The 27,366-nt window shown below is 33.6% G+C and overlaps 1 protein-coding gene across 1 annotated transcript; it reads right to left on the reverse strand.

Annotated features, from left to right (window-relative positions):
• Window positions 1-736: 736 nt before the first annotated feature.
• On the reverse strand, window positions 737-25,885 carry Hpgd (15-hydroxyprostaglandin dehydrogenase). Its single transcript, XM_076852370.1, has 7 exons — window positions 25,736-25,885; window positions 25,324-25,447; window positions 22,220-22,326; window positions 15,445-15,541; window positions 4,765-4,841; window positions 2,421-2,584; window positions 737-1,285 (listed from the first exon to the last, which is right to left on the reverse strand). Exons 1-7 carry the CDS (start codon window positions 25,826-25,828, stop codon window positions 1,147-1,149), a joined length of 801 nt encoding a protein of 266 aa, XP_076708485.1. The 5' UTR covers window positions 25,829-25,885; the 3' UTR covers window positions 737-1,146.
• Between the last annotated feature and the right edge of the window lie 1,481 nt (window positions 25,886-27,366).

Consider the following 27,366-nt stretch of genomic DNA (forward strand, 5'->3'; position numbering starts at 1 on the left):
CCTGGAAATTTTCATCAATCTCACAAAGATGGATTTTGTTCCAAGCTGGCAAATTTGGATTTAGCAGGAAGAGTGGGTCACTTGTACAATATTTCTTTGAGGAAATGACTGATTTGGAAATCTTGTACTCTCATAGTTATTAGTATTAATCACTGCTTGTAAAGAGTATTGCCCAAAGCAGGTGTATTTAATAATCTTCAAACATACCTGTGTGGTGGTGTGAATTTCATCATATATACACAAATATTTTTGGTGCAACAAAATTGGTTTCATCTCCTCATAGCTATACATAAAAGAGTGATAATTTATGGAGATAAGAGTAAAGGAGTATTATTGAAAGATAGACACTTTTAAAATTAGCACAAATCAACAAAGAACTAATCTGAAAAAAATTACATTTGCATTTTTCTTAAAGAGCATATATTACATAAAAGTTTAATTTTTTTTTTACTATAAGTGCTAAATGTTTCATTTCCTGAGATTTGTTGGAATTAATCAAAGGTCTTAAAGTATGCAAAGAGGAAAGAAATGTTTTCCCTCAATTTCAGGCTGAACTGTGAATCAACAATCTCCATCAATTTCTGTCATTTTTCCATGAATCAGATTTTTCATTTGTGATATAGTCACATTGAAATTTATTTCTTAACTACTCATCCTAAATTATGTTCAGCTTAAAGATGGCATGTAAGTAAAAATTACTAGTACTAAACCTTTGTCATTATTAAGTAGCTTTCTGCTTTTGAAGTACAAACATAGAAAATGAGTTTTTTTAACATCTGTTTTGATTTATATAACAATTCAAGTATCTCCTTTAAAAGGATTTTCTAAAAACTTTAATATTTATGAACCACAGATTTAAATAATATTTTCTGGAAGGCAGAATATTCCTTGAATATCCTTTGTTTTAATCCTGACTTACACTATACAGTTTTAAAACCTAGCTTTGGTTTGAATTGTACTTTTTAATAGTTTATCATAAATTTTTGTCCACAGACTCAGTTAATCATTTAGAAAAAACAACATCTGTTGTGTGAAGGAAAGCTTCAGACTATAACATTTCATTTAAAAAGCTATATTCAAATAAAGATGTGGTCTGAATGTAAGTCATTTGTACTTATTTTCAATTATGGCTGATAGCTAAAATGTTCATTGGGTTTTGACATGAGATGGAGTTGTATCATAGTCCTGAAAATGAATTCCTTTAGAAGTTGTGATCTTCATTATAGCACCATTGAAAGCATCGTCTTCAATGAGTGTTAGTAATCCATTGGCAATCATTGATGGGCTAAAAATAAAGGAAAGATTGGTATTATGAAACTGAAGAATGAGGTATATTGTCACTTCAAGTTATATCTTGAAAAAAAGTCTATGACCTTGAAAGTATAATAAGGAAATATGTGCCATTAAATTATTGTTACCTCCAATTTTTATTCAATTAGATACTAACTAAATTATAAGATAAATTTAGTGGTAGATCCCATGCCTAATGTTTTGTAATTTGGGCAGGAAATATTGTTGTTATTATTTATATTGAGAAGATAATTAGTTTCTCATCTTTATCATATAAGTAGATCTTAGATTTATCAGATACAACTTTTTTTTTTTTGTATCAGGGATTGAACCCTGGGGTACTTTACCACTCAGCCACATCCCCAGCCCTTTCTATTCTATTTTTTAAATATTGGGATAGGGTCCTGCTAAGTTGCTTAGGGCCTTACTAAGTTGCTAAGGCTGCCTTTGAACTTGTGTTTCCCCTGCTTCAGCCTGGTGAGTTGCTGGATTAGTCTTGAGCCACCACACCAACAATATACAAATGTTTTTAAAAGGAAAATATGATGAATTATAGGTAGCATTTATTGAACATCTTATTTTTTACCATTTTCTAGCCATTTTAAGTACCCTTCATTTATCACCTTATTGAAGTCCTTCCAAAGTCTCTAAATTTGTTTTAGCATTATCTGCATTTTACATGCCAGAATATTGAAGCATCTAGAGGTTTGATGGATATGTTGATAGTCAGTGGAGGAGTCAGGATTTGATCCCAGTTCCAAGTGAAAGCCTCAGCCACTCTTACTCAGAAACAATTCACGGTGTGTGTGTGTGTGTGTGTGTGTGTGTGTGTGTGGTCATTTGTTTCTATGAAAATGTTTAATTATGTGACCATAAAAATTTCATAAGGGTTACACTTAAATATTGCCTGAAATTTAGGTAGACAAGGTATAATTTCAAGGCAAATTTCATAGTGTATAAACACATTCTATTCAAAAATTGAGAAAATCGTTTTCTTTCAGAGTTTGTCAACCCAAACTTTGAAGCTTGCAAAAATTTCTCAAATTTAAAAGCTTACTCTTCCCTTTTATTGCTTGTCTAGATAGTATTTTGCTTCATTATTAAAAGAAGAGAAATATAGTTTTACTTACTCCAAAATTCCATAGAATTTCATCAAGTCTTTGATGTGATCTTTATATTCTATGTATTGTCCCATGTTTTCTTCTTTTTCAATGGATTCAAGGATGGGCGTGTTGACAAAGCCTGGACAAATGGCGTTCAGTCTCACACCACTGTTCATAAGGTTAGCAGCCATCTGCCAATTAGAAGCAGAAGCCAAACTGAAATTAAAGTTATTCAACATATTGATATAAAAATTGCTAATAAGATATCCTCTGACTTGTAACTACATAACAATGACTGGTAAGCAGAAAGACAGGAAAAGAACATATACCTAAGTACTGAATTAATTCCTGCAGATCTTACCTAATTGCTTTTTTTAAAGGTAATATTACTGGACAATTCCTGAAAATACTTAATTCTCTAAGATGCTCTTATCTATTGAAGTCGAAAGAACTGGAAGCTAAGAAGCTGAGTCTTAGAATTGACATCTAAAGCTTTCTTTCAAGATTGTGATTGTACAACAGAAAATATTTGCTTAGAAATACTTTTGTGGAAAACTTTAGGACCTTAACGGATTTTAAAGATACTTTACATAACTTGCACTATCTGGAAAACAAGTGGTATTTTCAGGTTAATATTTATTGGCTTAATTTTCAACCTATTGATTTTACCTGAGTCATTTGTAAAATAAAATACAATTTATTCTCATTATTTATTTGTGAATTCCATATTTGCACATTTGAACACTTGCTAAAATTGACTCATCATCCCAGTGAGCAATACTTGTGGAGATTTTGTAGTCACCTGTGGATATCTTCGAAGCAATCTGGGGTCACAAATGCATATATTACTGCTAAGATTAAGATCCACCTTGCCAGGTTTTTCTTTTATGCCTTTTGTTGGTAATTATCCTATTTAAAATGGCCCTCAAGTACAGTACAGAAATGCAGTTTAGTGTTCCTGTGTAAGAAGGCTGTGGTATGCCTTAGAGAAAACTTGTGAGTTAAATAAAGTTTGTTCAGGCATAAGTTATAAAAGGTGTTAGCAATGAGTTCAGTGATAATACAACATATAATAAGTAAAGTATATTTAAATAGAAATCATGCATAAAACAAGATTATTATTGAGTGTTTGATAAAAACGTGACCACAGGCTTTCTGGAACTTAATCCTTTTTCTCCCCTAGAAGCAATGATCCAGCAGTCACTAATTCAGTTGACAAGCAACTTCACAGAACATAACTACTGCAAATAATGAGAATTGATTGCAAATGTTTCTGGTCTAAATGTGAAGTTTCTGACCTTTTAGATTTACTTTGTTTTGTCTTACTGCATTTTAAAAACAAAGGTTGAACTGAAGATTAAATCTTTGCAAACCCAATAATAATTTCTAATTCATTTAAATTAAGAGTGTGAGAACTGTTCATTTTCCCCTTTGAGTGAACAGTTAACTTTCATAAATGTATTTTTCTAGCATTTTTAATTTTGTTAACATTTTTCTTATCTTTCTGGCTCCTCTCTCACCTAGGGGAACCACCCAGAAACCTTGTTTTTCCCTCTGTTATGCTTGTGCTTTTTAATACATTTTCTAAATAGCAGGCGGAATGATTTTCTTAAAATGGAAACATTTATCACTCTTATGCATAAAAGACCCACCAGTAGCTGCACTCAAGAGTAAAATCCAAGCTCACACTGTCGGCTTTTAAGTCCTTTTTGGTCTGCTCTACTTACATCTCTGGGACTGTCTGATCCTAACATTCTCTTTCCTTTCTAGGCTCCATTCTAGCTGCCCTTATGAAAAGGCAAGCATTTTCACATTAGGCTATCAAAGCATGTGGTCAATTAGGTCTAAAATATGTTTCTAAGCTCTGAATACCCTTCACTCTAGGCCTCCAGGGCAACACTGTCCTTGAGTACTCCATCAAGTAAATGCCTGATCCAGATTCCTCCTTCAGCCCCAAACACTGACTATTTTCATCATATCTCCAGGGGCAGGCAATGTCTTCATGTTCTACTTAAGAAGCTTGAATTTGGTAATGCTGGAATTTGGAGTTAATTTTGAAAAACAAACAGTATTTCTTCATTATTTCTCCTTAAGGTATTTTTCAATAACATACCTATGTTTAGAATCTACTTCATTTTAAAACGATGCACCTTTTATTTAGTTCTCCACATGATCTGAAAACTATTTTTTTTATATAATAAAAGCTGAAGTAAAATATTATGCGTTCATCTTTAATCTAGATGGACTGAATTCTTAATTTATTTTCCTCTACTTTATAAAGTCTGTGTTCATATAGATGTAAAAGAAAAATATCAACAACTAAACAAAATATAAAAAAGAAAAAGAGATATCGTTTTGATTGCATCCTCACCGCTGCCGAACGTGTGAATCCAATTATGCCGTGCTTTGAGGCACAGTAGACAGGCTGCTGCGCAACAGGCATGAGTCCTGAAAAAGAGGAACGAGAGGCTTAAATAATTTGATTAAAAAATGAGACTATATCCAATAATGACTGTGCAAGTGCACGTTTTATGGCCATTTGAGTTTAATTTGGAAAATACACTAAAATAAAACCTGGTGACTTTGTAAAACCCAATAGCCTTAGCCCAGCTTCTCTCTGTTGACCTCTGTGGTCCAGAATTTATGGTAGGTAAGTTACATCTTCGTGCAGCCAAGAGTGATATGTAAGTTTTTCTGCTTCCCTGGCTTTCTGGAAGTCAAGGAAAATCAATTCCATTGAAAGCAGAGAATCATCTTTAAAGACAGTTAATTACCATCTAGTTTTCAGTTTTTAAGTCCAAATTTTCAGAAAAGTATATATTCAACATTTTTTTTTTTTTTTTTTTTGTGGATGGGATTGAATCCTGTAGGGAGGTCCACCTCTGAACTACATCCCCAACCCCATTTATTTATTTATTTATAGACAGGGTCTCCCTAAATCCCCAAGGCTGGCTTTGAACTTGTGATTGTCCTGCTTCCTCTTGCCAAGTAGCTGGGATTACAGGTGTGTGTCACCACACCCAGCTATATTAAATGTTTTTAAGGCTTCCAAATAGTTGAAGGATTTTGAATTGCTTAAGAGGGACTTAGAGATTATAGTTCTTCATTATAAGTTAGTATGCACTTCCCTGTCACCAATTTGCCTCATGTGATCACATGTAATGCCTCTAAGAGTTTAGTAAAATTAAAAATAAACATCTTTTGATGTAGGTCTGTAGTATATGGGTAGGCTCTTGTTCCATGACTTAAGAGAAGAAGAAATAAAAATTTATGTTCTTACTTTATTTCTTGTCATAATTATATAGTCAATAACAGAATATAGATTGTTAATTTTCCCCAGGTATAAAATAGTAACTGATTAAATTCATCGTCTGGACAAAACCAAACAGTATTATAGTATATTCAGTGTCTTTTCTCCCTTAATTCCTGGTCTAGCCCAATCATTTAAAAGGAAACCAAAGGACAACAAACAAACAAAACAAAACAAAAAAAAAACACCCTATTTTACTGCAGTAACTATCAAGCATATTTCTTATTTATTGTCAAGACAAACTATCAAATTTAACTTTAGAGTCAATTTTATATTTTAGTTTCTAGCTAATTTCTTAGATTAACTTGGCTTAACACTTCTTTTGTAATTTGTAATTTCTCTGAGTGGTCTCTGATTACTATGGTATCAAATGTCATGTTAATAATACTAAATTATTCTGCTGAGTGTGTTCATCTCCACCCAGCTAACTAGTTTCAGAACACCACCAATCAGTTGAGAGTGTTGTGCCAAAGTTCAGCAATAAATGCAGACCTTAACCACTCCCTGGGTGCCTTCCAGGTCTCAATTTATAAAGTATGTTTGCTCAAGAGCAGTTTAAATCCCTAAGGATGGTAGATCACACATGATGCGTCTACCCAGTGACCTCAAAGTACCATAACATGTTGGTTTTCTTGCTGGTGTTTTGGTTAAACAAAATGTGTATGTTAATTAGATTCATCAGTGTCAGCAAGAATTTATAATGTCTCCACAGGATTCAGAGGTATATTAAGAATATGAGATAAAGGAAATAATAGATACAGCTAAACGTTATTGATTTTTATTCTAATATATTAGTCCTTGCTTTACCCATTCCTTAAATGTTTGTGAATCAAACGTAGTGGTTGTAGACAGTGTTCACACACTGCAGGAACAGTGTGAACCTCAATGAGAGAAAAACTAGTTGACAAAGTGGCAAAAAAAAAAAACACAAGAACATTGTTCATAAATGTTATCAAAGATGGATTATGAACAAATTTTTGTTACATATATAAAAATTATGAACTTCTGAACCCAAGCTAGTTCAAGGAGTCTCAGAGGTGAAATAAATCAAACATTGCTTTGTTGGTTCTGGAAATAAGCAAACACAAAATATATAATACCTTTACTTTAAAGTAGAATTATAAATACAACCAGAATGTGAAAGAACTTATTAGCATTTTTTAAATGGCACTTGGTTTTATGAATCTTGTAACATTCTAATGATATTTTCATTACTTTTCTACAAAATGTTTCCCCTTGCTTGTTTTCATTTTCTAATATTAGATCAAAGCTTACAGAAACCAATTTTAGACATTTAGGAACTAAGCTTTCTTTTAAAAATTTTATAGCTTTATTGAAGTATAATTGACATACAAGAAAGCTGCATATATTTAAAATGTGCAATCTGAAAAGTTTTGACATGTGCATACACCTGTGAAACCATTACAATAATCAAGATAACACATATTCACCTGAAAAGTTTCCTTGTACCTCTTGAGAATACCTTCCTTCTGCATTTCCATTTTACCCTACCCAACCACTGATCTACTATGTTACCATGGTTCATATTTTCTAGAACTTATGTAAATGTAATTTTATAGTATAAGTTCTTTTTGGTTTAATTGTTTCTCTTACAACAATTTTGAGATTCATTCATGTTGTAGTATGTATCAATAGTTTAGTATTATTCTGTTTTTCAATTATCACATTTAGTCAAGTTGTAGTTAATTTAGTTAAACAGAGTATTTTCCTTTAACATCCCAAGCATGTATATTTCATCAGGCTAAATAGGGAAAGAAAAGAGATTTTTTTCTTTTTTCTTTTTCACAACAATTTTAGTTGGAAGTAGAAATTTTCCAGATATCCAACATTTTCTATCAGATCTCAAGATCAATTTTTTCTTTCAAAGTGTATTTTTATTGTGGTTTAGCTTAAGTATTGGATAACCATACTTCCATTATTTATCTTAGACCCGCAACATCAGCATATAATATTGTTCCTATGTGCTTCAAATGAAATTGTGTTCTGATGTTGGTAATAAGTCTCAGCACATAGAATTGTGCTGGATGGGCATGGTATGACTCTGGGGACATCTTTCATATGGTAGTTAGTGTAAATCATGCACCCTAAGGTTTCTAAAGTTCACAACCTACAGGATTACACAAGGCAGCTATCTCTAATAGAGGAGGATGACTGAACAGAGAGAAGGAGGAACAAGCAGAGGTAAGAAAAAAAAAACAAGCTAAGTGCTATATCATAGAAATTAAGGATGAAAATATTTAAGAGGTTTAAAGTGATCATTAGTATCAAGTGCAGAATCAAATGAGAATCATTCTCTTTGAATAGGCTTCAGAATTACCTGCCTAAAAATAATACCTCTTCTGGTCTTGTACCTTTATCCAGCTACCACCACATTTTTCTTTAAAGGAAAAAAAATCCTCAAAAGTTATTACATTCATTGTGTCTTCTTTCCTTACCTCCCATTTATTCCACAACTCATTCTAATAAGGTTCTCTTTTGAACACTCAATAGACTATATATATATATGCGTGTGTGTGTGTGTGTGTTTGTGTGTATGTGTGTGTTTATACAACCACATATACATACATACATAGTTATTTCATCAGTTGGTGGTTTAGTGTATATATGTATATAAATGTATATACATGGACATATGGTTATATATGTATATACACATATATACACACATTTGTATATATAAAGCACTTAAAATACCTCAAAATTACTTACATAATTATAAAGTATGTATACATATAAACATGTAACCATCCTCCCTCCCACAAGCCCCTGGCAACCACAGATCTTTTTATTATCTACTTAGGTTTGCCTTGTCCAAAATGTCATACAATTAAAATCATATGGTATGCAGCCTTTTTCGGATTGGCTTCTTTTACTTATTATTATGCACTTAAAATTCTTCCATGTCTTTTCATGATTTGATAGTTCATTTCTTTTTGGTGCTGAATGATATTTCATTGTCTAAATGTACTATGGTGTCTTTATCTACTGACTTACTGAAAGATGGCTTGTTTGCTTCCAAGTTCTAATAATTATGAATAAAATTTCTTTAAACATCCATGTACAATTTTTTTTGTGGTGCTGGGGATTTAACCCAAGGCCTTGTGCATGCAAGGCAAGCACTCTACCAACTAAGATATATTCCCAGCCCAATGTACAAGTTTTTGTGTGGACATAAATTTAAAGTTCCTTTGTTTAAATGCCAAGGAACACAACTGCTGGACTGCATTGTAGAAATAGTTTTGTAAGAAATTGCCAAACTCTCTTCAAAAGTGGCTATACCATTTTGCATTCACACCAACCATGAATAAGAATCCTAATGCTTTACATCTTCATCAGCATTTGGGGTTCACAGTGTCTGAATTTGGCCATTTTAATTGTGTATAGGGTTATCTCATTGTTGTTTTAATTTCCAATTCCCTAGTGACATATGATGTTGAACACATTTTCATAGGATTGTTTGCCATCTGTATAGTATCTTTAATGAAGTGGCTATTACCCATTTTAATTGTTTTTTTTTTTTAAATTTCCTTTTGTTGAGTTTAAGGTTTTTATATATTGGACAACAGTCATTTATTGGATATGTCATGTCTTGGGTAAGCGTTTTCTCCTAGCCTGGTTTGTCTTTTTATTCTCTTGATAAAAAGAAATTTTTTAATGACCAAACAGCATAAGAAATGACATTTTGATAAAACGGCAACTTCCTTTTATATGCATTTAGTTTACTAATGTTTTCATTATACCCTGTACTCGATGGCACTAACTATAGTACTGAAATGAAATCACTCCTATTAAAGTTTTGAATTCGCACAGATATATTTTAAGGAAAGAAAACTACCAGAAGACATGACAATAAGTAGTACAAATCTCACTCTCTAGAGCTAAAGACAGAGTGAGAGGTTCACTTCTATATTAGTCTAGTCTTAAAATTCTTTCTGCCCATATTTGTCAAGAGACAACTTTAATCTCTATATCTCATAGAAGGTAAAAATCTTAAAAGATTTTATACAAAAACTGCGATCTCCTCAGAAAGACAACTACACTGAACATGCAAAAATTTGCTTCTAAATTAATAGAAACCATGTGAAATGAACTATATAGAAATACTAAAAAAAAATTCAACTTAGGAAAATAAATTGTGAATCTAAGGAAGCTGCTTATTGGAGCTCAGCAGCTGTGCTTTTTAAAAGCAGGAATAAAAATCTCCCACACTTTTTTGAAACCAAAAAAGAAGCTGCTTACCCATTTCTCTATTTTTAACCACCACTTCTCTAATATGAGGAGAAAGGGAGAACTAGTGGGAACTATTCACCTATGCGCATGAAGCTGGCCAAAGTAATTCTGGACTTCCTCATTATGTTATATTCCTCATAACAGAACATCTGTTCTGATGATACTTTTCCACTTCATTCTTAAATCATCCATAAAGTTAGGCTTTAAAGTGTGACAAAACACTAAACAGTGACATAAACTTTCATAACCAGTATATCTTTCATAATAAAAGTCTTTCCAGAATGATAAATCTAATGGTACTTTCCAGTGAACATTCTCGAAAGTTGTTCCTAGTGTTCTTCCAAATTCCTCCTTCCTAAAATTTCAGTCATTGCCTGTGCTAATATCAGAGGAAACTGAGATGTCCTTTCTTAATCACTCAAAGAATACTAGAGGCTAGCTTCTTAAAGTTTGGTTCAGGTATCCGCATTACCTGGGAGCAGAATTTCAAGGACCCACCTCAATCCTAGTGAGAATCTGCATCTAACCAAGTCTCTGGGTAATGTTCATGCGCATTAAAATTTAAAAAGCTCTGTTCTGGAAGACTATTTCCTAATAGGTCTTCATTTCTGATACCAAGAGAAGCTAAATATTTTATGCATACTTCAAAAGGCTTGTTAATAAATATTTAACCTTTATTACTAATTCTTCTAATATGTGTCTTCCTAATTATTAAAAGAGCAAAATGAACACCAGTCTCCATGGAATGGCATAGAGAACTAAGCCAGTATGTGAGTGGTGGCTCATATACTCCTGACAGTTGGCACCTGAGCAATTAAGACCCAGACAGTACTAGAGTAGTTCACCCATTTCATTTCATATGCTGAAATATAATGAAATAAAATCGCTTTTATTACCACTGTGCTCATTCTTATTATGCTTTTCAAGTTATGTGACCTATTCGGGATTAACTATAAATCAATCTATATTGTAGAAACTTAAAAAATAATTTAATGCACTATCATGTAAACAATAGTTTACCACAATGCCTGGATCTTGGCAGTTGCTAAATAAGTGTTAGGCCCCTATCATTATAAGGCGCAGCTGTGAAACCAATTTTTCTTTTTGTTTTTGGCCTGAAAATAAAGAAAAGTGATCAATGTTTTACTTTGCCTAGAATTTCTGGTTTGTTGGGACATTTCAGTGCAAATATTGTTTTTTAGCTGTTGGGATATTTCTAATATTTCCAAAGACCTTCCAAATTAAATAAGCTTCTATTTCAATAATTTATGCTATGATGACTGTTTAGTTTTGCAGTCTTGGAATTATATAATTCTTGGGATAGAAACTTGCCTAATTACCTTTATATCCTCATTTCCTTTAGGCAATTGTTAACATATATGTTAAACCTGAATTTTTAATTTTAATTAGTAACTTAGTTCTGTTTTAACATTATGTACAAGCTAATTATTTTATATAAAACTCATAATACAAGTGGACATGTCACTGGCTATTATTTAGGCATGATAAAATTTTTTTTATAATTTTCAAATCTTTTCTTGATTTGCTAATGTTTTAAATTCTGTGTAAATAATACCCTCATGGTATCTCCCACAAAATATCACAGAGTGACTTGTTTCTGAGACATAGTGAATGTTCCTAGGGAAAACTAAAGCTACTGAGGTAGCTGAGTATGTAGGCATGTTTGAAAAGGACTGATGGGTAAATTTCTTTTTCTGTGATAATTATGTTTCTTTCCTGTAGTTTGAAGCAACTAAATATGTAATAAGCATATTTGACTTTTATGGGGTGTCTTAGAGGATAGTCATTATTTATCTGCATTAAACCAGACTTCATTCTTCTCTGTTGTTCCTTCCAACTTTTTTTTTTTAATAGTTAAGGACAAATGTGACAAAAAGAGTGCATGATTGTAAGTTGTAAACAACAATTCATATGTAAGAGTCCATGTGTTCAACAACAATGAGAACAACTTCTGGACTCCAGACCTGAGCACAGTCGTCCTCAGTATGCTGAAGAATCTCTCTCCACTTTACTAGTCTGTTTGTTAAATCCATTAATTGCATTTGCAACTCTGTCTGCGTCAGTAGCCTTTACTCATTAACTTCTCTGCCCAAACCAGTATGTCAACTTAGGTTTTACTACAACAGTGAAGGACTCTGCTGAATCAATCAAAGGGATCATGAGGATAGACCCTAGTAGAGCTGAATGGCTATGTCTTCACTAGAGTGAGCAGAAAAAAAAAATCAATAAAGAAGGAAGTTTTGGAAAACAGAAAACAAACATTATAAGAACTTTGGCTTTGATAATCCCTCAAAGATTGTTTTGGTCATGTGGCCACTCCTATGTGCTGTGACTCAAGGGCATAAAATTGTTGATACCGTTTCTGAGAAAATGATAAAGACTGAGGTGTCCTTTTCTCCTTCTTCTATTAATATTATAGTCTGAATTTTTTATCAAACTAATATCACTATGGGAAGGACAGAGGTTCTTGATTAATGGACAAGATACAAGGCAATTTGTTTCATGACTCTTTGTGAGATGAAGGCACATTAGTGAAAGAGAGGTAGTAGGGATCCTATAGATTGGCCTCCAGAAACAAGGAAACAGAATATAGACAACATAGATGTGAAGTTGACACTATGAAGGGAGGATGATAAGGACAAACAAAAAAGATAACAAACCAAGCATTTTAGGGGGTTGCCTTGCATGTTGGAACACACATTAGAGGAAGAAAAAGTTTGGAACACTATAATATTAATTATCATAACAATGCCAGAAAGGTAATTTGAAACCAAAGCAATCTTATCATTGAATTTATACTAATTCATCATTTTATCTACATGAATAGAGAAAGACTCATACATGCTTCCAAATATTGAGTCTGGGACAGTTAAGAAATTTAACTCCCAGAGGTGGGTAGTATGGTAAAGTAAACTTTTAGACAAGAAAGCAAAATGAATAATAAATTGTAAGCCTTAAATTGCTCTTTTCAATCCCATGTTTGAACTTTTGACTCTGGTAAATTCCTCAAATATTTGAAGGACTTTACAATGTATACACAATGGGACCAAAGCTTAAGATTTTATGGAAGGTTTAATCATGAGAACACATACATTGTCTTTAAAATGGTACCTGGTTGCTATAGTTTGCATATTGAATGTTCCCCAAAGTTTCATATAGTAAAGGCTTGATCTCCAGGGTAGTGCTACTGGAGGCAGGGAAACCTTTAGGAGGTAGGGCCATTTGGGAAGGTCTTTTGGTCATTGGGAGCATACCTTTGAATAGGATTGTGTCACTTCCAATCCTTTCTTTTGCTTCCTCGCTCAGGATATAATTGCTTTGATCTACCACACACTCGTGTTATGATGTGGTATCCTTGTAAGAGGACCAAAGTCAAAGACTGCCTTAATTTGGACTAGATCTCTAGAACTTATCTCTTTATAAGTTACTTATTTCAGGTATTTCATGATAGTGCAAGAAAGCTAATACATAGGTAAATAGTAAGTGCTCAATAAATGTTAATTATTATCATATCTTTAAATATTTTCATTGTATAAAAGGCAGTAGTACTACATTGCGTCCTCCTATTATTCCTCTTTAAAGCAAGTAAGCCTCCTTGCATGGTGTAGAATCTTTCCCAGAGTCCTAAAATGATCCATTCCTGAGGCTTTCCAACTGTTCCCAAGAATATAATCAGTGCCTCCAGTATAGGAGCTCTCTGTATAGTGTTCATGGCTCTCTAAGCTTTGCTAGCCCTCATAGATTCATATAAGAATCCATAGAATTATCTTTGGATCCCAGTCTCCAGGTTTTTGTACATTTACATTTCCAAGAAAATATTAAATATTTCTTTTTAATTCTCCAATCATTTGTATGAATTTCTTATAATTTTAAAATAATTTTCTTTTAGAATAGTGTAAATGTAGCTTTGAAGTAGGGCTAAGCCAAGAAAGTGAAACTTCGTCTTCTCTAGAGCTCACATCTCTCAAGTATTACTCATGCTCTTACCTTTTATTTGAAATGTTATAATTTATAAGTACACGTCCTATTAGGAAAAGTAACCAGATTATCCAGAATGATTTATAGAATTATGTTTGTAATAGCTTTATGGATGTCATTTTGACTTGAAGCAACATAAAAAATGAGAAATTATTCTATTTTTTTCAGAACTTGTAAAGAAGGAGTTCTCTAAATGTCTCCTGGCAGCAGTAGCTTAAGGCCCATGTGACAGTGATTTTTAGAGACACGAGGAACAATGCTCAGAACCAGACACTGATTCAGTCACAGGTACCTCCAAACTTGAATCCCCAAATATCACTGGGGTTTTAAGAGAACAGGGTGGGAGACGGTGGATAATTCCTACTCTGAAATCTCCATACTAATTGAAACCAAGCATATATGAACTACTCGTGTCCAAAAATAGAGAGGCTTGGACATGAGTAGTTCATATTTGCTTTCTAATATTGATCAGGTTTCTTAAATTTAATAATTTCACTCAAACTCTTCAAGAATCATTAATAATTTTTTCCTAGAGTTTTAAAAGTAAAGTCACTTAGCTAAGTTGCTCCAAAGATTTCTGTCAGCAGTTTATAATTGCCCTTAAGGAATAAGATATCAGCTGATATTAAATCATACTGTTCTTGAATGAAATATTGTCTTGGATTGCTTGCAGGCATCAATCCATCAATATTCTGTGTGACAGATGATCAACAATCCACTGAAATAATTTGTTTTTTTCCTTTTGCACACAGCTAGAATATATGGCCCAAATGTGATCTGTGAGATCAAGTTCATAACTGGAACATGAGCAGAAGTAAAGTTTGTCATTTCTGGGCTACAGGTTTTGAAAGAGTAACTACGCCTCCTCCATGTTCTTTTCCTCTTTCTGCTAGAGAGAAAGGACTCCACCAATTTCAGAATAGCCTGGAAGGCTCAATGTTGAAGATGTAGACCTGTCACCCAAGTTTCACAAATGACTACATAGAGTGCCCTGCAACAAGGATCTTGTCATGGGCTTTTACACGGGAGAGAAGTAAGCACAAACAATATATAAACTCTGATATGTTTGGGTCAATTTATTAGAGAAGTTTAGCACGTCACTAAATATATAATATTTTATAATTATATGCTTTTACTAAAATAACAGAATAGAGATAGTTTAACTTCATTTCAGTACTTTCTACTTTGTCAAAGTTACTTTTACTTGCCTTATTGCTTAAGAGTATCACAATTACCTTTAAAAATAGTAAATCTGGGGAAAATATATAATTTTTAAAAAATACAGTGCTAAAATGAAATAAAAATATGCAACTTAAAATAAGCATATAGTTCAAATACTTACTATTATGCTGTAGAAATATCCGTAGAAAAATAAAAATACAAAAATTTAAAGTCTTAATTTCAAACCTGAGTTAATAAATATACTTAAGATCTATTTGTATAGTCAAATTAGCAATAAGAAAACATAACTCTTAATATTATTGTCCTTACCTGCTAAAGATGACATATTGATAATGATGCCACCTTCACCTCCATTTTGCTTACTCATGTAATCCAAACCAAGATAGGTCCCACTGATAACAGAAACCTAATCAAGAAGGATAAAAGGAAAAAGCATTATAGCCACTAGCCTTTATTGTATACAAAGTTGTTATTTTTTCATACATCCAGTGAGGTTTCTGCTAGTGCTGTCAATTAAAGAGGTTCTTTTTGTTTGTTTTAAAGGTACTTATTGATCCTGGATTCCCTCTTTTGTTTGCCTAACAGTTTTGTAGTCCGAATTGTTTCTACAGAACTTTATTTCACTTAGTTGCCCAATATGAAATTTTATTATAAAGATTGGATTCAATAGGGTTTTGTAACTTTAACTCAATTTCAGTATCTTTTGAGAATTCTATGCCTTCTTTTTCTTTTCTTAATAGTGGCTACAAAATTTATTTACCGTCTCTCTCTTTGGTTCTCATATCCAAGTATGAGATATGCCCATTCATCTGCACATTCAATTCTCTTGGACCTTGGAATATAGGATAGTGGCTACTCTTGATTTACTATAATTTTCATTTTCTCCTCTTTTCTTTTGGATAAAATCCCATTTTTCTTGTATCTACATTGTCTTCATGTACAGTAGAAGGAGTTGGTACTGGGGCACATGTCTATAACTTGATTGCAAGTTTGAGGTTGGCCTCAGCAACTTAGCAAGATCCTATCTCAAAATAAAATAAAGGTCTGGGGATGTAGCTTAGTAGTAGAGCACCCCTGGGTTCAATCCCAGTACTATCACCACTACAACAACAAAAACAACAACACCCCAAAACAGTAGAAGATGATCTCTCCAGCTTCAGTGTATAAGCTGATTAATCTAATGCAGTCACAGAAGTTCCATTCTCCCTGACAATGGCTGGTTTGAGACAGCGTATAAACCAATTCTCAACAGAGATTCCTGAGTGGCTGTCAACTGGGGGTGGGGATGGGAGAGAGTGGGTGGTGAAGGATAGGATGCTGTGGAGAAATTTTTTGTTGTTCTTAAAATTGGGAAGAAATAGTTACATTACTCCCTATGCATTGCTTGTATATGTGTGATGAATGGAACAGACAGTCATACTGCTAGCATCAGGAAAAAGAAGCTAAGATAAAAGATGGCAGGTGGGTGAGAAGAAAATACACTGGGTCCTAACAATATCACTAATTTCAGTATCAAATAATCCTGAACTCTTGGGTTGTGTGAAATCACATCATTGTTTTGTCTAGTTTGAGCAGAGAGTTTCTGTTACTTGGACACATGGTCTTCAGTAATGTTTATACTTAATTTTATTCAACACTGCTTATAGTTATCTTCTTGGTAGTTTACTAATTAGCTACTTACCTCCACATGTAGGAATTCTTCCTGCTTTTATTCTGCTATTTAATAATTCACTACTACCAGAAATGACCTCTGATTTAAGACTGATATTTGAAGCCCTATTTTATTTTATTTTTTTAGATCTAGGAATCCTTCTGTCTTCAAGCTCAGACTTTTAAAAAGTGAAAATTCTCTTTGACATCTCAATTTCTATTTTTCTGTCCTTTACAATACTTCAAAGAAAATGATTTAGTAGGTAATGAGTCTGAAACTGAGGGCACGTATTTGTGTTTACCTTCTTTTTATTTTAAAAGGTCCTTTTGGAGTTTTCTTGACAAGTATTCAGAAATGCCTCTCCTTCCTAAAAGTAGTTCTAGAACAGAAAACCCAATTGAAGATTCTATTCACTTAAGCCATGTGTCAGTTTGAGATGAAGTGGGCTTAGGGAAAACGAATAAAATCTTTCACGTGATTCCTTTGAACAGTAAATAGAAAGCAAAGTTTATATAAGAAGGAAAAAATGTAGATGGCTAAAATTACTGAAGTCAGATTCTGTTAGTTTCTGCCCAAGTCTTTAGCATGTCTGAACAGAATTTCTGTTTACATGGATTGGCACTAGGCTTTTATTACCAAGTATTCACAGCCTTACTCCATGATTTTGTGTTTTCAACATAAAAATGCAGCCAGATAAAAAAAAAATTTGGAAAGATTTAAACTTTATTTTACATTTTTTTGAAACAGAATTTATTTTTACCTCTTTGGTAAAATATTATTTTTCTCTTATCATTTGAAGAATTGAATCTACAAGACAGGTCTAAATCTTTGGTTGTAATATTTTTCACCTCTTTTTGTTTACAATAACACTCTTTTCTCCTACCCTAGATCATACACATGTACACACATGCACACAAATGCACATGTGTGCACACACACAAGGAATTGTTAGAACACCATAGAATAAAATGTTTTTGTTAAGAAATGGTTTCTTTCGTCACCTTGTGCAATGTTTATATATCATATAGATTGGGTCATTACAATATCACACATCTAGAAAAAAAATTACAGTCATTTTCAAATACAAACACACAAAGTAACTTGAATCTATGACATCATTTTAGTCCACTTTGTGAAGGTAGTTAAAATTCTGCACTTGACTCTTAAAGAAAATATTATATTAAATTTCACATAGAGAGTAAAAAATTCTTTAATTATTGGCAAAACAATTAAATCAACATGTTTACTCTATGCTTTTGGTTAATGAGATAACTTTTAGCTGTAATACTAAAATTTAATTGCTTTGAATTCTAAATCTTGTTTTTTCCCCCACTAACTATCGCATTCTATAAATTAAAATCACTCTCATAAATTCCCTTACACTGGGAATAATTTTCTAGTAGTAAAGATAAGTGGCCAAATGGTAACAGACTATTTATTGAACTCTCTTATCAAGTAGCATGTCTTCCTATGATACACAGATGTGCTCATGGGCACGTGTGTGTGCATACGCACACACACACACACACACTTTTTTTCCACTACTGATATTTTTAATCTGTCATTTCTTCATTTCCATTTCCCCTATCTCATCTCCTTCCACTGCGTAGTTCCTCTTAGTTTATTTATAATTTTGCACTGTACTGTACTTGGAAAATATTCAGAAATCTAAATCATGTGACTTTGATTTTCAGAATCCTTGTATTTTGTCCAGTCCAGTTCTCAAACAATATTAATAAAGATGAGCATTATTTCCTGAAAACCCTTTTCATCCTTTTTTTTACTGTTCAAATTTTCCCATTTCTTTCTTATTTTAGCACTAAACTTTACTCTGTTCCTTCTTGCTACTTATAATTTAGCAAACTTGTCCCAAGATAGGTCAAATGCATATTTCAATATTACAGAGTAGCAATGGCAGGAAATAAATACTAATTTAATTTGCAATCAACTGTGTCAAGAAAAGGGAGCAGCACATGTAAGAATAATGTTCCTATCCATTTCCTCAACTACTCATTAGAGGAGGGCAGAGGAAGCTCTCATAAAACTCAGATAGTGAGAAAATGTGTGTTTTGATATCTGAAGGGGAACACAATTTGCTGAATAAATATTATGCAGTAGCATGGTGCTAGATGCTTCACAAAAACTATGGTCTATTTAAGCTTAGCCGTCTTCAGAGGTAAGGAGCTTATCTTCCCCCTTTTACAAACTGGAGAATTCTATATCAGAGAAATTAATTAACAGTTTATAAATTGTAGGTTCAGGACTGAACTTTAGTTTTGACTAATTCCAAATTCATCTTTTCCACAGCAAATCTTCAAGCAAAACTAGTTTAGTTTGGGGGGCATGGGGAATCACCAGCAACAGCCATTTATTTTGTTTAATTTTTACTTGGATATGCTAAAGTACTCAATATATGTTCATTATAGGTCCAAACTAGATTATAATTTCCACCTGAATGGGGCTGAATTATTTTGTTTCATTAAAGTTTCAAAAAGTTAAAAATTACATTATAGAATTACAATATTACACAATCACCAAAACTCAAAGTAATTTTACCTCTGCCAGAGTGACTTTTAATAGCTTTGCAAAGGCTCATTTTTTTTTCCTGAACATTCCTTGAGAGTTCTGAGCAGTTATAAAGAACACCGCTGCTTCTAGCTTCAGATTGAGGAGGAAGCATAGAATAGTCTAGTGAAACAAGACTGGGAAGAGGTTTAGTGTATCTTTCTTGTGGGAAGAGTAGCAGAATGAAGAATAAGGAAGGGGTAAGTTTGGTAAGTAATGAAAGTGGAAGGACAGATGACACTGTTTGGCAGCACTGATCTATTAGGAAATCACCTAAACATTGTACTAAAACAGGGAAATGAATATCCATGCACATAAGATATATAATGGCCGTTTATCTAATAAATAGTAATTGAACTTCTACTCTGTGAGGATACAAAACAATAGTTCTTCACCTTATAAGAGTTTGTGGTTTACTAGCATAAATTAGATATGTATTAAAAGAATTTTAATAAAATTTGTAAATTTTATTAACATATATAAATGTTAAAAAAATTTGTCGCATGGGATCATAGAAATACGTTGTATAAGATTTCAGGAGAGGGAGAGATATGGAGTAGGGGGGTATAGCTCAATGTTAGTATGTTTAACATATTCAATTCCCTGGATTCCATCTTCCACTAAAAAAACAAAAACAAAAAAGCCGTGGAAAGAGATGAGGAAAACTTCATGTTATGCTCAGACATGGGAATTAACATGGAAAAACATGCAAAAGAACATACATGAACATAAGACCAGGGAGGCAAAAACATACAAGCAAAGATTACATAACTACACACAAATGTTTGCATTACTCTGAGATAATAAAGTTGAAAAAAAGAAGGATTATTTAGACTCTGATTTACGTTGACAATGGTTGTATGTAGCAGGGGAAGTAACAAATTTTGAAGCTATAAGTAGTAAAGGTTATGCCTTGTTGTAAGTAAAATTAACTAAATGCCATCAATCCCTAAAGTTAAGCAAAGAACTTGTCTATGTCAGCAGAGTCCCAAGGAAATTTGGGACTAGCTTAATTTCGATGGGGAAGAATCCAGGAGAGTTAGTTGTAGCCAAAGAGATCACAATAAAAATTCCTGGTCTGTAAGAATTTCCTATTTACAGATGATGTAGGTACTTTCCAGCTTAGAGCAGGTGCTTATTCATTTTTACAGACTTCATTAGAGCAAATATGCTCTCTTAGCTGGATGAATACAAATCATTTGAACCCAGATTTTTGTGATAACTACCTCACTATTTTCATGTTTCTCTCTTTAACTCTCATCATTGCACACTGTTTTTGACTCAGGAAAAAAAAAAACAAACCCAGGAGGTGTTCATTATGAATGCACTGTAAGTAGGATCTTTATACTCTGATAACCTCTATTTAGAATAATATATGTAGTGATTACTGATAAAACTATTAAAAGTATAAGTAGTAAGGCTGAAGGGAGAATAATATTAATATTGCATTTTTTTGTGTGATTTTTCACTGGGATAGCTAGATTTAAAAAAATTCTTGTCATTTTATGTAGTTTGGGAAAGTGACATAAGTTTATAAATCATTATTTTAAATTGCTGTGGTTCTTAACTGGCTAAATATCCAAAATTTTTGTTTTATCAGGAAGCAAAGGATGTGAAGAATTATGGTTTTTAATGAGCCAGGGGTAGCAATTAAAGATTTAAAAAGTATGATACTTTTACCAACAGAAAGTGATTAAAGCTATCCAGTGGATTTAGGAAAGAAACGAAAACATTAAAAAAGTACATATTAAAGTACAAAAGAGAAAAGTAAAAACAAATATAAATGGCTTAAATTCACAAACATAAAAATTCATTCCTAGATGCAATTTAAAAAAATAAGATCTCACAATATAATAGCAGCAAGAGACAGATGTAATATAAATGTTACTTTTATCTGCAAAATAAAGGAATATTAAAAGAGATATTTAACCAAATGTGAATCAAAAGGAAATCATGAGATACTAAATTTTACATCTGGAAATATAGAACAGATGTAAAATATTAGACAGCAAATTGAGGTATAACCTTTTAAACACAAATCAAAGATTAATAAATTATAATCACTAGCAATTAGCAATTTAGGCTCTGTATATTATGAGTTTTTATAATATATAGAGTCTAAACTGACAGAATTACTTAAAGAAGTAGGCAAACTGACATTTGTCATTTGAAATATTTGTTCAGAGACTGACAGATCCAGGAGATAAAAATTAGCCAAAGCATAGTTGAACCAGTAGAAACACTATACAAAAAGAAAATTATTAGTTACTATTATTTACAAGCAGGGACATAAATATTAAATTAAATATAAACTAAGAAAATTGTTAGTTAACAAGTTGTTTGTGTAAAGCATCAAGTCGTAAATATTTTAGTACTTGCAAATCATACGTCTCTGTCTTAATACTCAACTCTTCCATTAAAGGATGAAAGTAGCCATTGATAATACATAACCTGAATAACTGTGGCTGTGTTCCAATTAAACTTTATAGATGGTGAAATTTGAATTTCATATGCTCATGCATTTTATATTATTATTTTTAACCATTTAAAAATCATTTTTCTCTTGAAGGTCATATAAAAACAAGATGGCAGGCCATTTTGAGTTGTCGATTGGAGTATGCCAATACTCCCTGAGTTAAACCAGCAACTTTATTTTTTCCTATTTCCTGCTAATATTTTAAGACAAACTTATTTTCTTAATTATGCCTCTAATGTCTTCCTATTTGTAAAAGGAAGCTTTCTGTAACTTCCAATTTTCTATGTTGCAGGTCATTGTTTTGTTTCTCTGAATGTAACATGTTTTATTTTGTCTATAAGCATCATGTCATGAAATAGTTTCAGGCAATCAGCATGGCTAAGATAGCTTACCAAATTAATCTGCAGAGTTTTTTCCCAGTTTTTCTCATTATTCACTCCAGCATTATTGACCAAAATGTCCAATCTTCCAAAATGGTCTACGACTTTTCTGAAAGTATCTAAAAAAAGATATAGATATTTTTTACTTTCCATATACACATTTAAATCAGACCCAATGCCATGAAATGAATTTTTCATTTATCCACCCTCATAGAAAATTATACTCATAAGCTATGACTTAATTCCTTGTTGGTTGTATGATAGACAGACCAGCAGTATCAATTAGCCTTACCTGGAAATTTGTTAGAAATGCAGAATTTTGTGGACACCATATACCTACTGAGTCAGTATTTTACTTTAACACATTCTTAGATGAATTATATGCACACTAAAATTCTATAAGTGGTAACTTAATGGAGTAAGTTTTAGAGAATCAAGCATCCTAAGCTAAGAACTCTTTGAAGTCAGTTTTGACAGATAGCATTGCTGTATTCCTAAGAAGTTATTGCAGCTCCATGGCATAGACTATAATAGACATCCTTTTAAAATAAGGCATATTATATTTATAATACGTTACATTAATACCAGTTTTCTTATTTTCCAAATCCATTATGATAGTTTTAGGGAGTTTTGATATCCTAGTAAATGAAAGTGTCCTTCTCATTCAGTTGATCCCATTAGATTAATAAAACCTCCACCATGCATACTGTTTTTTCTTTCTCATTTTAATACTACTTTATATTATTAGTTTGTATAAAAGTATATGTAACCAGGGTAAATCTGCATAGATTCTAAGGCCTGAATGCTACTCATTACATCATCTAACCAAATATCCAATTCTTAGAAAAGCTCTTTACCAGTCCAAACTAGGCTTTACCACCTTAGTACTGATAAATTCATTATTTCTCAAAGCAGACTTTTATGTAGCTCTATTGATTTAAACTGCCTCTGTAGGCCTCCTACCATTCATTCTAGTTCTATTACTTGAGACTATAGATAACATTTGTGGTTGTTCTTCTCATATGTCTAGACTAACATATGAGTTCCTTTCAAAAAGTAGATCATCACAAGCTTTATTTCGATTGAAACCAATTCTTAGAACTAACAACTACCAAACATTTGGGAAGACATGGGTCAGTCAGTTCCTCTATGAATAAATTACTTTGCAAGTTAATTGCTAAAGACATTGTAGACTTTCTAATACAAGCCCTTTTATACTCACTAAACTAGAATGGAAAACAACAACAAAAATAAATTAAAACTTTTTCATAGAACTTCAACTGTTTCTTAAGACCTCAAATTAGATTCAGAAGAGGTCATCCAGAAAATATTATTTCTTTATCTTTCCCCATTCTTGCTAAGTATGTTCTATTCTTTGTTATTCTACAGACACAGCCCCACTTTATGGGAAATTAGGTTGTTAATGTGTGTGTCTATTTTTCCTTAATTTGCTTTCTTCATTCTAGTCTCCAGTGCATTCCTTATGCTCTGCTTTCCCCAATGTATAATTCATCATATTATTTCTGACATCACACTGAGTTCTGGGCTCAAGTGACTTATATTTTATATGCTATGGTACTTACTCTTTATAATTTACCTAAACTCTGTGTTGCAATCTGTTAATTTATAAAATAAGTTATGTTTATATCAATTCCCAAAATCTTCAGCTCCGCATTTAAACATTTTAATGTGTCTAAACAGTTTTAAAAGCTGTAGGCAATATTAAGTTTTGAAACTGACAGAATCAGTGCCATAATTTCCTTTGATACAAATAAATGATCATGTCCAGACAACATGTAGATTTCTTGGTACAAACATGCCTCCTCCAGTCAATTATTATGTTGTTTCCTCCTCAATCATTTATCCTGAAGGCATGTATTTACAGCCTAGGGACTAGTTTTAAATACTGAGAAACAAAACAATTGAGGTTAAACATAATGTGTGAAACCACATAACTTGAGACAGAAATGGCTTTCAGATTATCTATATTGTTTCCTATTCTACCAGCATGAATGCTGGGATTTGACATGACTCTATCCTTGAATCAAAATATAATGTGCAATCAACACAATTATCTTCTGGCAAAATATGTTCTACTAGCACTGTGTTTATAGACCTGTTCTACTCATGCTTGTAATCTATATTATAGGTCTTTATTATTATTTTCAGATTTTGATGATAAAATTTCCTTTAAAACTATTTTCCTTAACTTTAGGTACACTTTCTTTAACACACCAGTCCATTTCCATTCTTATAGAATATACCAACATTTTAAAAGGAATTCACTCTTTGGTGTTCCTTTTAATAGGAGCATGAATGAATTTTCTGGAAGCTTTCTGACCACTGGATTAAAAATATGCCTAGTAATTGCTCAGTATCTTTAAATAAAACTTTGTGAAATACAAATATTTTATCTTTCTATTTTTTTCCTCCAGGAATTTTTTTTCATGCAAATCTAGCATTCTATACAATGGAAGCTGTTTGTTAAGTGTCTATACTAATATTATCCCTGATATTTCACAAATAGATAAACAGAAAACATTGAGGAAAAGCTGATAAAGACCTTTCTTCTGCAACTCTAACATTGTGTTGTTATTAGTAAGTACCACTTCATGAGGGTGGGGGGAAAAATGCCTGGTTAAAAGCATCTAGCACATCTGTGACCATGATTCTAGAATTTGTGTTCTAATAGGTTTAAAGAAAAAAAAAAGTGACATTTGATTGTCAATGAACTTCACATCTTCCAGCTCTCTAAGAGAAGTTGTTTGCCACAGTTCCTGATTTTAACTTCGAAATTCTGTCTGCAATTTCAATTATTTAATAATTACTGTAGCAGAGCTGTGTTTGGATATACAAAGAAGTTTTGATTACATTATGCGCTGCCAAAAGACTAAACTAAAAAGATTTCTCAAGCCGTTTTGCCTTTCCTTGGTTTTTATGGCTATTGGGTTGTCAATAGGAAACATAACAGTCTAACCCACATTTTGGAGCTTGCTGCACGAGGTAGCCAGACCGGCTGGCCCTCTGCCTTGGCTGGCTCTCTTGCCCGCGTTGCCTTCAGGTTGTTGCTTGTTCAGGGAGTGTTCCCAGTTGATGGATTGATTCCCCTGACTTACCTCTCAGTTGTTCCTGGTCAGCCACATCACACTTGATGAAGAGAGTCTTCTGAGGTTCAAACTGCTCGTCTAGGGCAGCTTTACACTCCATACCTGCTTCAAGATTCCAATCCACCAGCGCTACCTATAAACAACAGGAGAGGCATCAAGGTCCTGCGCAGCTCATGAAATAGACCAAACAATAAATAAATAAGACGCTCCTCTCTTAGACCTGAAATAAGGCAGTTAAAGTTCGGATTCTCTACTAGTAGCTTTCGAGGTCTGCTCAAGGGTCTCAGCCCGAGCAGCTTTTGGAAATGGCAAGGCATGCGCGCCCGGTGCGCCTCGCGATCTTCCCTGGCGCCCCCCAGGCGGTGGGCGAACCTCGGAGTGAGTAGGCAGAGAAGTTTCAGCGGCCGGGAGCTGCGCTTACCTTGGCGCCCTTGTGCAGCAGCGCCTCTGCAAAGGCTCTGCCTATTCCCTGCGCTGCGCCGGTCACCAGCGCCACTTTGCCGTTCACATGCATGGTGGGGTCGCAGCTGCAGCGGGCGGTGGGCGAGCTCCGTGTCTCTGCGCGGCCGCAGCTTTTATGGCCCCCTGCGCGCTAGGGTGCTGCCGGGCCCCGCGGTCTCCTGCCAGTGGGCGGGGATGAAACTGTCAAGCCAGCGCCGGGGAACCCGCACTGTGTCACCTGCCTCTGAGCACTCCCGGGGCTCAGAGCTTCGTGATCTTTTCCCTCTAGACTTGCAGACTCCGCCGATCCTGGGTCAGAGCCTCCCCCCAGCCTCTGCACGAGTGGAGGAAGAGCAGAAAAGTTATTTCTCAAAGAGAGTTTCCTTCTGTGTCCTAAAGACCAACCCCAGAGAAGAGAGAGCTAGACTTGGGAGCTTAAATTACTCTCCGGCTTCCCAAAAAACTAAAACAAGCAGAAGAGCCAAATTTTGCTCTTTTGTCTCTTATGTTTTTGTGTGAGTTCCGTTTCATGACCATTAGGGTGGCGGTGAGGGAAAGAAAACATAACTAACAACGTGGTTTTTAATTTTTTTTTTTAACTTGCGTTTTTGACAATTTGTGCAGATAATGGAAAAAAGTCAATAGAACTCTGAAAACCTTGACTTCTATTATTTCAAGCCTGGAACTTTAAGAATCCTGTTAGCATTTGTGTTTTGGATCACAGTCAATTGTTCGTCATCCTAAGTGCACCACAAGAACTGTCATCATCTACTCGCACAGAGCTTCTGAGTCGCTGGCGAAGTTTTGCTTTAATGGAATGAATGCTTACTCGCTGAATCACACTGGCTTTTAAAATACAGGACAGAGGTTCTTTGCCCTCCAGGAACTTCAGTCCTAGCTTTGTGAGAGATGGATTCAACTAGCGCTAGTCTGCTGATTGGTCTCTTTCTTAGGTTAACAGTGGCAAACTTCAATTTTAATTTTGCCAGTTGTATTGATAGTTATTTTCAGAAAAAAAAAAGAAAGAAAGAAGGGAGAAGGGAGGGAGGGAAAAGAAAAGCTCTTGAGGAAAGAGATGGGAGTTAGGCAAAAGACTAACAGTGAAAGGAATCCTTTAAATATGTTCTTTGCCTGCTTGCAGGAGACCTTGGGGGAAGGCAAGTCAATTAAGGAAGGGGAAGTGTTTGGGGAAGGCTTTGTAAAATACATATTGTTGGCAAGCTACTGAAGCAGAAGTCTTCAAAGCTGATTTGAAGCTGGGTCTCCAAAAAATGTTGAGAAATTAAGACAGGAAGATATTTATATTCTAGCATAATAAGTTAAACTGTAATATAAAGGACCCTCCCTCCGAGAGAGAGAGAGAGAGAGAGAGAGAGAGAGAGAGAAACAAATGAAAATCCATCACCTCTAATAACACACATAGAGCAAAAAAGAAAAGGACCAGTTCCTTCTGGTGAAAGAGACAGAAAAGGAACTGCTGGAATGACACAGGAGTGTGGAGACCTGAGTTTTGTAGCACTGATAGGGAGAAATAGTTTTGAGAAGAAAAAGTGGCTAATAATGCAAGGTGCTTTGATGAATACAAGGGGAAAATGGCAAAATATTTTGAAT

The sequence above is a fragment of the Callospermophilus lateralis genome, chromosome 4, assembly GCF_048772815.1.
Source record: "Callospermophilus lateralis isolate mCalLat2 chromosome 4, mCalLat2.hap1, whole genome shotgun sequence".
NCBI lineage: Eukaryota > Metazoa > Chordata > Mammalia > Rodentia > Sciuridae > Callospermophilus > Callospermophilus lateralis.

What these genes read in the sequence shown, in the direction of transcription:
- Hpgd (XM_076852370.1), bottom strand. Translation starts at nt 25,828, where the DNA reads ATGCATGTGAACGGCAAAGTGGCGCTGGTGACCGGCGCAGCGCAGGGA. An exon ending in AAACTCTGCAGATTAATTTG is followed by an intron (nt 15,542 to 22,219) that starts GTAAGCTATCTT and finishes CTTCTTGATTAG; the next exon opens with GTTTCTGTTATCAGTGGGAC. An exon ending in CAATATGTCATCTTTAGCAG is followed by an intron (nt 4,842 to 15,444) that starts GTAAGGACAATA and finishes CCTCTTTTTCAG; the next exon opens with GACTCATGCCTGTTGCGCAG.